The sequence below is a fragment of the Moschus berezovskii genome, chromosome 20 (assembly GCF_049115385.1).
Source record: "Moschus berezovskii isolate FMDL1 chromosome 20, NW_MosBer_1.0, whole genome shotgun sequence".
NCBI lineage: Eukaryota > Metazoa > Chordata > Mammalia > Artiodactyla > Moschidae > Moschus > Moschus berezovskii.
The window spans coordinates 60406192-60420552 of record NC_142479.1 but is presented as its reverse complement, the minus strand read 5'-3'; the positions used below and the strand labels follow the sequence as shown (position 1 = coordinate 60420552).

General features: G+C 36.7%; 1 protein-coding gene across 1 annotated transcript in view; it reads left to right on the top strand.

Annotated features, from left to right (window-relative positions):
• Positions 1 to 14361, top strand: part of SMURF2 (SMAD specific E3 ubiquitin protein ligase 2) — a 110624-nt gene that overhangs the window by 61464 nt on the left and 34799 nt on the right. Inside the window, exons 2-4 of the mRNA XM_055408224.2 lie at positions 4528 to 4566; positions 9882 to 9990; positions 13801 to 13934. Coding sequence (XP_055264199.1) covers positions 4528 to 4566; positions 9882 to 9990; positions 13801 to 13934 — 282 coding nt within the window. The remainder of the gene's footprint in view (positions 1 to 4527; positions 4567 to 9881; positions 9991 to 13800; positions 13935 to 14361) is intronic.

Genomic DNA, 14361 nt, shown 5'->3' with positions numbered 1-14361 from the left:
GACTAGGGCAATAGAGTGGAAAGGAAAGGTATTTATTGAAAGAAAGTTAACTGGAGAAGGAGTTTGAGGGAAAGGGGGATAGTGAGTTTTATTTGAGGGTGTATTTAGTGTCCTGTGTGGACTGGCGTTCAAGAGAGAGCTGAGGGTTGCGTTTATAGATTGAGGTGTCATTAAAATGGTAATGACCAGGGAGAATGTATGAAAAAATGGCTCTTCAAATTTATTTTTCAAGATGAGAGGGGGAGAGTTTTGTCAAACTGTCAAAACTATGAACTTTCTCCCCAGAAAAGTACACATGGATATACAGTTTTTATTTTCCTCGTCCACTCTGGTTTATTTCCGGGTATTAAATATTTAGTCCCCTGTGCTATACAGTAGTACCTTGTTGTTTATCTGTTTGAATCCCAAACTCCTAATTTATCCCTCCCCTAACCCTTTTCCGATTTGGTAACCATAAGTTTGTTCTCTGTCTGTGAATCTGTTTCTGTTTTGTAAATAAATTCATTTGTATCATATCTTATATTTCACATATAAGTGATAGCGTATGGTATTTGTCTTTCTCTTTCTGATTTACTTCACTTAAAGTAAAGTCCACTTAAAGTCCACCCATGTAGTTGTAAGTGGCAGTTTTTCTTTTTTTATGGCTGAGTAGTATTCCTGTATATGTGTGTATCACATCTTTTTTATCCATTTATCTGTTGATGGACATTTACGTTGCTTTCTTGTCTTGGCTATTGTAAGTAGTGCTTTTATGAACATTGGGGTACATGTATCTTTTGGAATTAACATTTTCTCCAGATGTATGCCCAGTAGTGGGATTACTGAATCATGTGGCAACACTGTGTTTTGAGGAACCTCCATATTTTCCATAGTGGCTGCACCAACTTCATCCCCACCAACAGTGTAGGAGGGTTCCCTTTTCTCCACACCCTCACTAGCATTTATTATTTGTAGACATTTTAATGATGGCCATTCTGACTGGGGTGAGGTGATACCTCATTGTAGTTTTGATTTTCATTGCTCTAATATTAGCAGTGTTGAGCCTCTTTCCACGTCTGTTGGCCATCTGTATGTCTTATTTGGAGTATACTACTCCTTCAGTAGTAGTTGAGATCTTCTGCCCATTTTTTGACTGGGTTTTTTTGTGTGTTTGTTTTTGTTACTGAGTTGTATGAGCTGTTTGTATATTTTGGAAATTAAGCCCTTGTTAGTTGCATTGTTTGCAAATATTTTCTCCTGTTCCGTAGGTTGTCGTTTTGTTTATGATTTCCTTTGCTGTGTAAAAGCTTATAAATTTGATTAGTCCTGTTTGTTTATTTTTGCTTTATTTCTGTTGTCTTGGAGACTGACCCAAGAAACCATTGATATGATTTATGTCAGAGAAGCTTTCCCTGTATTCTCTTCTGGGAGTTTTATGGTGTCATGTCTTATATTTAAATCTTTAAGCCAGTTTAAGTTTTTTGTGTGTATGGTGTGAGAGACTGTTGTAACTTCGTTGATTTCCATGTGGCTGTCCAGTTTCTCCAGTACCGCTTGTTGAAGAGACTGTTTTTTCTCCATTGTATTCTCTTGCCTTGTCATGGATTAATTGACTATGGGTTTGCAGATCTGTTTCTGGGCTCTGTTCTGTTCCACTGATCCATACGTGTTTGTGGCAGTACTGCACTGTTTTGATTACTGTAACTTTGTAGTATTGTTTGAGGTTTGGGAAGGTTATGCCTCCACCTTTGTTCTTTCTCCTTAGGATTGCTTTGGCAACTCTGGGTCTTTTATGGTTTCATAAAAATTTTAGGCTTATTTGTTCTGGTTCTGGGAAAAATGATTTGGGTAATTTGATATGGATCACATTAAATCTGTAGATGGCCTTGAGTAGTACGACCACTTTAACAGTGTTCTTCGAATCCAAGAGCATGGGATATCTTTCCATTTCTTTGTTGTTTTGTTTTTGTGCTGAGTCTTCGTTGCTACGTGTAGACTTTTCTCTAGTTAGAGCGAGTGGGGGCTACTCTCTAGTTGGAGCGGGTGGGGGCGACTTTTTTGGTGCAGCACTCAGGCTTCTCATCGCATTGTCTTCTCCTTGCAGAGCACTGGCTCTGGAGCTTCAGTGGTTGCGGCTCATGGGCTCCAGAGCTTGCGCTCAGTAGTTGTGGTACACAGACTTAGTTGCTCCACAGCGTGTGGGGTCTTCCGGTACCAGCAGGGGTTGAACCAGTGTCCCTGCATTGCAAGGTGGATTCTTAACCACTGAACCACCAGGGAAGCCCCTTTCCATTTCTTTGAATCATCTTCAGTTTCCTTTATGAATGTTTTATAGAGCTCAGCATATAAGTCTTTCACCTTCTTGGTGAGTTTTATTCCTATGGTGTGTTTTTTTAGATGCAATTTCAGAAGAGATTTTTTTTTTTCGTTGCCTTTTTTCATATTTCACTGTTAGTGTAAAGAAATGTGACAGATTTCTGCTCAGTAATCTTGTATTCTGATCCTTGCTGAATTTATCAGTACTCGTGATTTTTATGTATGTCTTTAGGGTTTTTTTATGTATGGTAGTATCATGTCATCTGCATTAATGCTGGTTGAATAGAAGTGGTGAGAGTGGGCATCCTTGTCTTGTTCCAGATTTTAGTAGGAGGTCTTTCTGCTTTTCAGTGTTGAGTGTTATGTTGGCTGTGGGTTTGTCGTAAATAGCTTTTATTATGTTAAGATATGTTTTCTCTGTTGTTTTTATCATGAATGGATACTGAATTTTAGCAAATTTTTTTTGCACCCATTGAGATGATGATGTGGCTTTTTTGGATCTTTCATTGATGTGGTGTATCACGTTGATTGATTTTCATATGTTGAACCATCCTTGTGACTGTGGGATGAATCAGCTTGATCATGGTGTGTGATCTTTTTTATGTGTTCTTGGATTCAGTTTGCTAATATTTTGTTGAGCATGTGACAGTTTACATATAATTCCAAGGTTTATAGGATGGACGTCTGTGCTCCTTAGGTTATAGAGTAAAAGAGGACCTGAGTAAGGTACATCTCTGAAGAACCTCAACTTTCATGGATGGACTAAAGGAAAGAGATCTGGCAAAGAAGACTCAGAATAGATTTTATACTTGGGTTGTTTATGATACATATACACAATGGAGTATTACTCAGCCATAAAAAGGAATGCATTTGACTCAGTTCTAATGAGTTGGATGAACCTAGAGCCTATTATACAGAATGAAGTAAGTCAGAAAGAAAAATATAAATATTGTATGTTAATGCATATAAATGGAATCTAGGAAGATGGTACTGATGAACCTATCTGCAGGGAAGCAATGAGACACAGACATAGAGGACAGACTTGTGGACACGGCGGGGAAGGAGAGGGTGGGACAAATTGAGAGAGTAGCAGTGAAACATACACATTACCGTGTGTGAAATAGACAGCTGGTGGGAAGTTGCCTGTAGATCACAGGGAGCTCAACCTGGTGCTCTGGGGCAACCTAGAGGAGGGGTGGGATGGGTTGGGAGGTATGAGGGAGATTCAGGAGGGAGGGGACATACATATACCTATGGCTGATTCAGTGACTGCATAAGCAGAGGTTTTTAGATTGACATGTAATTCACACACTGTAAAATTCATCCCTGAAACTGCAATACTTTGGCCACCTCATGCGACGAGTTGACTCACTGGAAAAGACTCTGATGCTAGGAAAGGTTGGGGGTGGGAGGAGAAGGGGACGACGGAGAATGAGATGGCTGGATGGCATCACCGACTCTGTGGACATGAGTTTGAGTGTACTCCGGGAGTTGGTGATGGACAGGGAGGCCTGGCGTGCTGTGATTCATGGGGTCGCGGAGAGTCGGACACGACTGAGCAACTGAACTGAACTGAAAGCATGTGCAGTCCAGTGATTTTAGAATTGATCTATTCACAAGGCTATGCAGCCATCACCATGTAAATAATCATTTAATGCAGGGTAATCCATAGAAGGTGGATTTGGGATATCTGTCTTGATATATTAACTTTCAGTTTTTGGAAGACATAGTTGATCTTTCTTGTCATTTAGCCAGTGTTTTCTGTGGAGTTTAGATGAAGAGAAATAACGTTATTTTATTTTAAATGTCATCTATATCATTTAAGCTTTATTTTACTTACGATCCTCTTCAATATAAAATTATTTTACCCTTAAAATATATGTATATTAATCCCAGTGTATGTATTTCCTCCTTAGAACTGTTTTTTTCCCTTTCTATCAAGCTACTCTGAGACTAGATCTTGATGGAAGATAGGAATTGGTTCTTTGTTAGAATACCAGATTTATAAACTGTCTTGCCCTCACCTGTTACTGGTGATCATTGCTGAAGTTGCAGCCACTGGTTCAGCTGTCTTTTGCTAAGCTTTAATCAAAGATTGTGGTCGTATTTTATACCTTGCTATAATTAGTGTTTATTATTCACTTGTATTTCACAGTGTTTCAAAATGTTTGACAGTGCAGTCTCACCATTTTAATTCTTCCCATGTATTTTTTGTTGTTTTTTTTTTTACAGTACTCTGTGCAAAAAACTTGGTGAAAAAGGATTTTTTCCGTAAGTAAATTAACTTTAAATCTTGTATATTGTATGTAGATTTTTTTCCAAAGCATTTTCAGAATTGTCTGGTTTAGGGATTTCTCTATTCAGAAATGTACTTATTGTTTTATAAATTCTTTGATTGAGCCTTTTGGTGTCACATTTCTTAAAGCGGGTTTTGTACTCCTTAGCCCCTTTCCCTCTTTATCTACTGAGGCCCCCAGCATATTTGTGTGAAATGTGTGTGTGTGTAATATATACTGAAGGTGTGCATACTACTAGATTTCTAGAAGAGATTTGAGATTATTTTGTAAACACTTTCCCCCTAACATTTTGTAGAAATTTTACTCATACATTCAGGAGTTATTGGAAGGCAGGGAAGTCATTCAGCCTGCTTGGAATTTCCAGAGTGTAGGAAAGAAATCTCTGTCTCATTTGATCATAGAAGCTCGTAATGTCTCAGACTCCAAAAGAGACATTTAGTTACTATATTTGCAGTCTATTTGCCAACCAGTTGTAATATTTTTTTGTGGCTTTATTTAGGATTAAGTTTTGTAAGGGAGGATTGGGAAGTACCCCTCATACATATTTAAAATCTTTACCCTATTAATATTAGACTTCACATTAGCTTTAAATTTTTGAGTAAAAATGATACAATTTTTTTTGTAAAAAAAAAAAAAAAAGTCTAAGCCAGCAAAATTTGATAGACAAAATGTTTGAAGTTAGAGAAGTTCATTAGATTTTTAAAGTTCAGGTCCTACCAGCCAGCAAAAACTAGCTGTATGCTAATTAATATATGACTTAGTTAATTTTCAAGATTTGATTAAAAGACATAATAAGCTCTTGATCTATTTTAAATCATATTTAATTCATTCCACTTAAATTTTTAATTCAGTCTTCTTAGAGGAGCACCTTAAAGTTTATAAAATAACATTAACTATGTAAATTATGGTATGCTTATATGGTGAAGCAATTAAACAGGATAATTTGGGACATAGTTAAGTAGTTTCCAGTTTATATACCATTTTTACCCTACAGCATGTCACAGGAGGAGAGGCCAGTGACCTCGCTCTTTGTTGCCCCCAGTTACTGTTACCTTCACAGTGCCTACTGAACTATCTGCCTCTTCCCTGTTGCCGATAATCTAAACTACGGTGTACTCCTTTTCCCTTCCTTTAGGTTGATCCAAGGTAGGATTTATCCTAGTGGAACTTGAGAATGACCAATAGGATTGGATAGACAGGTGACAAGGAGAAGAGGGAGTGAAGCGAGGCGGCGTCTACCCGCCCCCACTTCCAGGACAACTGCTCTGGTTTTAAAGAAGACAAAATCTTCAGTTTTGTCTCCTTGCCTTCCTTCCCAAATTCTTTTCCTTGCTCTGGAGTCCCAAGACACACCTTCTCAAATAAAACATCAGATATCTTTGTCTCAGTCTTCCTAGGAAATCTAGAGGAATCTTACTCTAATTCTTTGTAAGCCCCTCAGAGCCTATTATTATCAATTACGTGATCTTTATCTGTCCATAAGTTGTATGTGAAAAAAAGAAGGAAAGAAGGAAATCTTTCCCCCTTTTATTGGTGTAAGCAGTAAAAATTGGTAAAAATCCTTGAGTTGTTAGGATGCTTCAGGGATAAGAAAACTAGAGGAAACTGTGATTATCTTTGAAACCCAGTATGGAAAAAACACTTGATGGCCTGGTGGGGAAAACAGGAAACCCGTTTGTGAGGCCTTCAGGAGACTCAGCTGGGGATGGAGCACCCCAGGTTCACGCTGGCACAGTCCTCCCTCTGTGACAGATATATTTATTTTTGATGTGTTTATATGTTGAGTGTTGCCCATATCAATTTCAAAGAAAGAGTTGAATAATAGTTCCTAAATCTCTCAATTAAATTTGAGTGAGAGTTTGTTTTTTATTGATCAAAATGCTGTTATCATTGATACTGCAATATAGTTCTTTTTGCTTGTAGATCAGTTTAAATCATGTTGAATGAAAAATGTAAATTTTAATATGAAGCATGACTATAGGCCGATATTATATATATTTAACTATAGGAAAAAGTGTACTGCCATGTGTTGTCTTTTGTAGAGTAATTTGTATAATTTGAGATAATACTACCTTTGCTTTGAGATAATCTACCTTTTCTGAGAGAAGTTTTGCTAAGTCATCTTTTGAAACTATTTTCAAGCTTACTGGCTTTTAAAAATATTACATCCCCGCTTCCACCCAAATTTTGGCAGAAAAAAATTTCAAACACATTAGGAACATGTAAAGAATTTTACAATGAATATCCATCATCTACATTCTGTCATTAACTTCATCACATATCTATCCGTTTATCCATTGTGTTTCTTTAATAATATCTGTTGTTACTGTCTTTTTTTCCTCTTTTTTAATTGGAGGATAATTGCTTTAATATTGTTTTGGCCTCTACATGTATACAATGGAATATTAAAGTCACTCCGTTGTGTCCGATTCTTTGTGACCCCATGGACACAGCTGTCCTCTGTCCATGGTATTCTCCAGGCAAGAATACTGGAGTGGGTTAGCCATTCCCTTCTCCAGGGCATGGAATATTCAGTTCAGTTCAGTTCAGTCGCTCAGTCGTGTCCAACTCTCCGCGACCCCATGAATCACAGCACGCCAGGCCTCCCTGTCCATCACTAACTCCCGGAGTTCACTCAAACTCATGTCCACAGAGTTGGTGATGCCATGCAGCCATCTCATTCTCTGTCGTCCCCTTCTCCTCCCGCCCCCAACCTTTCCCAGCATCAGAGTCTTTTCCAGTGAGTCAACTCGTCACATGAGGTGGCCAAAGTATTGCAGTTTCAGCTTTAGCATCAGTCCTTCTAATGAACACCCAGGATTGATCTCCTTTAGAATGGACTGGTTGGATCTCCTTGCAGTACAATGGACTCTCAAGAGTCTCCTCCAGCACCACAGTTCAAAAGCATCAATTCTTCAGCGATCAGCTTTCTTCACAGTCCAACTCTCACATCCATACATGACCACGGGAAAAACCATAGCCTTGACTAGACGGACCTTTGTTTGCAAAGTAATGTCTCTGCTTTTTAATATACTATCAAGGTTGGTCATAACTTTCCTTCCAAGGAGTAAGCGTCTTTTAATTTCATGGCTGCAAGATAGAAAATAGCCACTTTATATTTACCACTAGAGGTCTCACTAACTTGTGAAAACTTAATCTTCTGACTGCATTAGGGGAACTTGATTTACGTTAAATTCTTGTAGGATAATGTAATCAGATAAGTTGAAACCCAGGTATTTTTTTGTTAGGGAAAAGAGCTTGTATTTTGCATTATATAACAGAAGGGAACACAAGAAGATGAGATTCAGACTTTCATACTTAAATAAGGATCTAGAAGCCACACCTACTGACTTATGTGTGGAAAAAGTTGTTTTTCTCAGTCTTGATTCTTTAACTAGTTAAGCACCATCTAAAGGGAAAGCTAGAAATGTGATATTTTTGATTTTGTTTTTACTTAGAAACATACACTTATATGTTTGTTTAGATAGTAGAATCAAAAGAACCAGATAAAATGGATTATAAAATTTAATATTATTGCAAGTAGAGGGGAAGGTATTCTTCCATTAGACGCATTTACAAATGGTTAGGTTTTATTGAAATACTAATATAAATAGTGCTAAACTGCAAGAAATATATAAATAGATTGATACCCTCACTTGCCAAGGTTTTATTGAATACTTAATACTGTTAATTATTAGTTTTATCTTATTTGAAGTTGCTATATCACAGAATCATAGAATTGAGGAACTGGCTAGATGATTTCTGTCTGGCCTTGAATGTTTGCAGATTAGTATCTTGACTTAAAAAATTAGCATAGTTATCAAGGTACAAAGTTTCTGCAATTATCAACACCAGTATTTCTTTTTAGTATTTTCAACTGTTTCTGGGAAATCTACGCTATCCCAATATGCCTAACACCTGAATTGTTTTGGTCTCTAACATGTTGTTTAGTTCCACCTTCTTCCCCTGAATTTTAAAATTCTGCTCATCCTACTGTGTGAAAGTTAGAGCAGCTTCTCTGTACCTTTAATCTTTCCTTCACTGGATACCACTAGTAGACAGATGTGACAGTATTTTTACAGCGATGCTCAAATATCTAAGGCTCCCTCTTTTCCACTTAAGTCATTCCAAGCCTTTATTTTCTGACTTTTAAGCCTTTCTTACTATCAGTCTAATCTCTCCAGTGGTATTTACTTTTTACACTTTAGCACAAAGTCTGTTATTAGATTGCTCAAAGCCCTTCAAGTATTGTTATACCCTCCTTGGTGCTCCTTCTGTTTGTTCTTTAAACCCCAGAGGAATCCCATCCCCTCAAAAAGGCGGGTAGTGTGGGGAACCTTTCTCTAACTGTTCCGACTCAGATTGTTCTGCTTTTCTGAGCTCTTGTACTCACTGTTGAACCAGGTAGCAAATGAGAGGTATGATATAGTGTAAATGATTAAGAGCATAAAGTTAAGAACCAGACTGTGTGTGCGTGGGTTTAAGAGCCTACACTTCAGACCCTGGCTCTCCACCTACTACTGTGTGACCTTAGGCTAGTTAATTAACCCCTTTGTGCCTCAGTTTCCTCATCAGTAAAATAGAGATAGTAGTATTTATTCACTCCATAGAGTGATTTTGAAGATTAAGAGGTTTAATATACATAAAACATTTAGAGTAGTGCCTGACATGGTATTATAAGTGTTTTCTTTATAATTAGTATGGTCAAAAACTTGCTTATTCTTGGGATTGTTTTGTTTATAATGTATGGTGTTTTAATATTCTCAGATAGGAAGCTCTTTTAAGGCAGGGTGTTAAATTTTTTGTTTCAGTTTCTCATCACTCATGGTAGTTATTCAGTAAAAAACTTTATGGCTAATTTGATTTCTTGGTAGCCTGTATTCCCGTGTGAAAACTTGCAGTAACCTCTTTCTTTAACTGAGCTACTAAGGGAGATCTTGGGAAAGCTCTGAGAGTGCCAGGTATGTTTTAAGCATTCACTCCTCGGGGGTTAAAGGACTGGTAAAGATGAATGAAGACTTCTACATTGTAAGAGAATCTCTAGACTTTGGTAGTTTAAGTGAGAGTGTTCCATACAGGAGCAAGAAAAAAAATGTAGGTTTTGATACTTAATGTAGAATTAGCTTTAATCTTAGTTTTAAAATGGACCACTTTTCATTTGTAGCTTAATGTTAAACTTTTTATAAAGAATCGAATATATCTTTTGTAGCAAATGTTAGTCTTTATATAATTAATCTTCTTGTCAAAATGTTCTTTAAACCCTCCCTTTTTTCCCCCCGCCCCCCACAGGGCTTCCTGATCCATTTGCTAAGGTGGTGGTTGATGGATCTGGGCAGTGCCATTCTACAGATACTGTGAAGAATACACTCGATCCAAAATGGAATCAGCATTATGACCTGTAGGTTTAAATGGTTTATTTGAAATAAAAAAACATAGACTCGATATTATTTGATATAGTCTTTGAAAAGAATCACTGAATATGATATGAGTTTGATCATGGTGTAATTTGTCACAGAGGGATGCAAAACCTTGTGTGAAGATGATGGGTCCTTAATAAACCTATGAAGAACAAAATGTATACACAGTAAAGTGCAGGCCCTCCCCCCCTTTTTCGGTCACATAAAGCATTTTAGGTCAGTTTGTTCAGTCGCCAAGTCAGGTCCAACTCTTTGTAATCCCATGGACTGCAGCATGCCAGGCTTCCCTGTACCTTACCATCTCCTGAAGTTTGTCCAAGTTCATGTCTGTTACATTGGCAATGCCATCAAGTCATCTCATCTTCTGTCATCCTCTTCTTCTGCCTTCAATCTTTCTCAGAATCAGGGTCTTTTCCAATGAGTTGGCTGTTTGCATCAGGTGCCCAAAGTATTGGAGCTTCAGCTTCAGCATCAGTTCTGAGTATTCAGGGTTGATTTCCTTTAAGATTGACTGGTTTGATCTGGTTTGGTCAGTTGTAAATATAAAATCAGAAATCAACATTGGAGTACACACATAGGCATTCTCTTTGTTTCTTATATGGATGATTTCTTCTAAAATTTATTTTAATCATAGTAGCATATGTACCGTTTTTAAAAAGGCAGATGATACTGTAGGGCTTTTAATGGGAAAATTCTTATTCCTGATTCTAATTCTCAAGGTAACTGTTTAACTTTGGCTGTTGTAAAATTTTCTACTTCTAGGTATCGTGCTTATTTATAGCATTTAATGTAAATATATATTTATTTAGTATTAGGTATTATTTTAAGTTTTTCTACCATATCAGATCATTTAGCTTTTACAGCTGATCTCTCTCACCCCATTCCTACAGCATCCATATGCCCTTTTCCTTCTCCCAGTCCTCCTATATATAGTTATTTGAACCTTTTTGTTTAAATCATATTGTTCTTTGTTTATGCTATTATGATCATGTAAAATATTCATGACTGAGTCATGTGGTGTACAATGATTGTATTTTCTTTCTGGGCACCTTTTTATTTTTATGAAATTAATAGCTGTCTAACTTTACCATTTGTTTAGTTTTCCGTCTGTCTCATTGAGCACTTCACAAACTCTCCTACAGTATATTTGAAATATAGTGCTAAATATTTACTGTGATTTTAATCTGGATACTTAGACTCTTCAGTTATGGGAAACTTTTCTGTTTATTTAATGATCTATAGATGATTCCCTCTCCTCCATTGTATTTCTTTCTTTTTCCTTTTCTGGAACTCCTGTTATTTGGATGGTACCTCTCCCAAATTGATTATGATTTAGATGTCCTGTCTTTTATCTCCCATATTAAAAAAAAAGTTATAATAAAAAATTCTGTTCTAGTAAAAAATTAAAGTCCACATCAAAATATTTTGGCTGTTTTTCCCAGCATTCCCATTTAATGTAATTTCTGCTCTCCAGTTTTTAATTTCCAATATCATTTTGCTTTCTCACTGTTTCTTTTTCATAACTTACTCTTATTTCCTGGAAGCAATATCTTCTTTAATGAGAGAAGTTTTATAATTGTAGTTTTCTTCTATTGTGTAACCTCTCTCTGCTCAGGTTTCTTTTTTTTTTCTTTTCTGTTAGTTTGATTTGGTTTCCTGTCTTTTTATATTCAAGGATAGGCACTTAATTATTGATTGGACACTCTCTGCCCATGGGTAGTGCTGGCCTGCTTGGTAGGGTAGTCAGGAGTAACTGTGACATTTTCTGCACAGAGTTCTTCCTTCTCCTTCCTGGGGGCTGTATTCTTGATCTGAAAGGGTTCTTGGATCTGAAAGACTTAAGGATGCTAGGAGGTCTCTCCATTCACTAGATTAACCCCTTCTCTGAATACCCTGTTTTTATTATAGAATTTCACCACCTCCCTCAGCTGTGCCTAGTGTCTCTGAGTGCTGCTACGGTTGAGGATGAACTGGATTGGGGAAGGGATTCAGGAGGTCTTTCCATCCCTTTTATTTACTTTTTTAAACTGACTTGTTGGTTTACACTTTCCATTCCTTTTAACAGCAGGTTTTCGCTTTTCACTACTCCTTCTGTTTCAGCCTCATCATCACCATTGGAGTATATTAGGCTTACAGTTTGGAAATATTTCAGGGCTTGGTGACAACAATAGTCTTGTTTCAGGGAGTCTCAGAGACAGTCATTCAAGGATACAGGCTGACAGAAGCTTTCCTGTTTTCCATATATGTTCCAAGGTCTCTCTGGGCTTTGATATCCAGCCTCCCAACAGGATGCTTAAGCCAGTGGAGGGGTAGGCTTTCAGGCCTCAAGGAACTGGTATTTTAGCATACCTGTGTATCAGGCTTGCCAGCTGGGACACTGACTTTAGTGTGATTTTTTTTTTTTTTTTAATGTTTGGTTTGGGGTGATTTATCTGGTTAATAGTTGATTCTGATTCTAGAATTTTTACATATCATGGAGGTACATAGTTACCGGATAAGCTCTGTTTAGGTTTATTTGAAAATTGATACATGCGTACTGAATGATATTTTAGTCCAGATTTTTTCATAAGCCACAGAAATGAAATTCAAATTGGCTTCATTTTTGAAAAGTGTTGGCTTGCATAATGAAACATATACACACCAGTATATATAAAATAGATACTCAACAGGGACCTATTGTGCAACACAAGGAGCTCAACTCAATATTCTATAATAACCTATATGGGAAAAGAATGTGAAAAAGAATGAGTATATGTATAGCTGATTCACTTTGATGTACATCTGAAACCAACACAACATTGTAAATATACTCCAGTATAAAGTAAAAAATGTAAAAGAAAAGCTTGCGTAATTAAAAGGAGGGTAGGCATGCTTTAACACAGCTGGATCCAAGACCTCAAGTGTGCCTTTCATGTTACTCATTTCATGTTACTCATTACCTTACTTAAGTGGTATAGGTATTTTTTTTATGTACCAGGTGAATTTTTCTGATATTACTGCTTTACTGAATGACACTTTAAGGTCAAGGTTGCTGGACCAAAAATTTGACCTCTTAGAGTCATTGAAATTTAGGGTTCTACTGATATAATTATTTTATTGTATTTTCGCATGGGATGACACCATGTTAACAATTGGCTGTGGTAGAGCTTCTCCACACTTCCAGGTGTTTGCACAGACAAGTGTAGTAACGCTTTTCCCTGCTCTGCTTGTCTGCAGGCAGTGAAGTGAAATCTGCAAGAATCCTGCTCGCTCAAGGCCTGCATACAGGAAAGAAGCAGGGGAAAAGCGTTACAATCAGCTTTTGTTCTACAGCATTTTAAAACATAACAGGTATGTCAGATTTTTGGTCTGTCAGCCTTGACAATGCCCCTTGAAAATTAACTGAGTATTCGCTGAGGTAATAGGTCATGTCATTGAAGTATATTTAAAATGTGACTGTGATAAAAGTTCTTCTGAGATTTTTGTTTTTGGAAAGAAATAATCATAAACTTCCACAGAGTTCTGTGACACTAGCTACTAAAATAGTTTCTTTTATTAACAAAAATTGTTACTCAATCTGAAAGTGGCAAATGTGTTAAAGAATATATTAAAAATTCTTTTTAGACTATACTTTTGAGCTTTTTTAAAAAAGAATTCAGCCCTGTGGATAGATTGAATTCAAACATATTTTGTGCTATCTAGCCATATTCTAAACATTTGTGACTTTGGACTAAAACAAAAAGGAAAGAAAACTTTTATATTAACTACTCATAGTTGCCAAGTTACTCATGCAGTCATTTTGGTTTTTTTAGGTATATTGGAAAGTCTGATTCGGTTACGATCAGTGTATGGAATCACAAGAAGATCCATAAAAAACAAGGTGCTGGATTTCTTGGTTGTGTTCGTCTTCTTTCCAATGCCATCAACCGCCTCAAAGACACTGGTTGTAAGTAGATAATGAGTGCTCTTAAAAATTTAAATATACAAATTTAAATATGTATATTTTGATGGGGGAGACAGGGGTCCGAAAGCTAACTTCCCCTGTATATTTGAAACATTGATAAAAATTACTGGTCTAAATTTATTTTGTTGACTTTTTCAAAAGAAGTGAAATATGTTAAGAATTCAGTTATAAGTGCTATAATTAAAGTAAAACCAACATGCAGTGGTTGACATTGTTCCTTACTGTAACTTGTCAGGCCAGTGTCATGTCTGTTGTTATAGATGAGACATGAGAGAAGAAGTGAGTTGCTTCTAAGTGATTAGTACCAGAACCAGCTCAAACCCTTTTGTTAGTTTATAGTTGCTCTCTTATTAATATTTATGTTGTGTGTTGGGGCAGGGGGTTATTTGAAATGGTTAGATAAAAATAA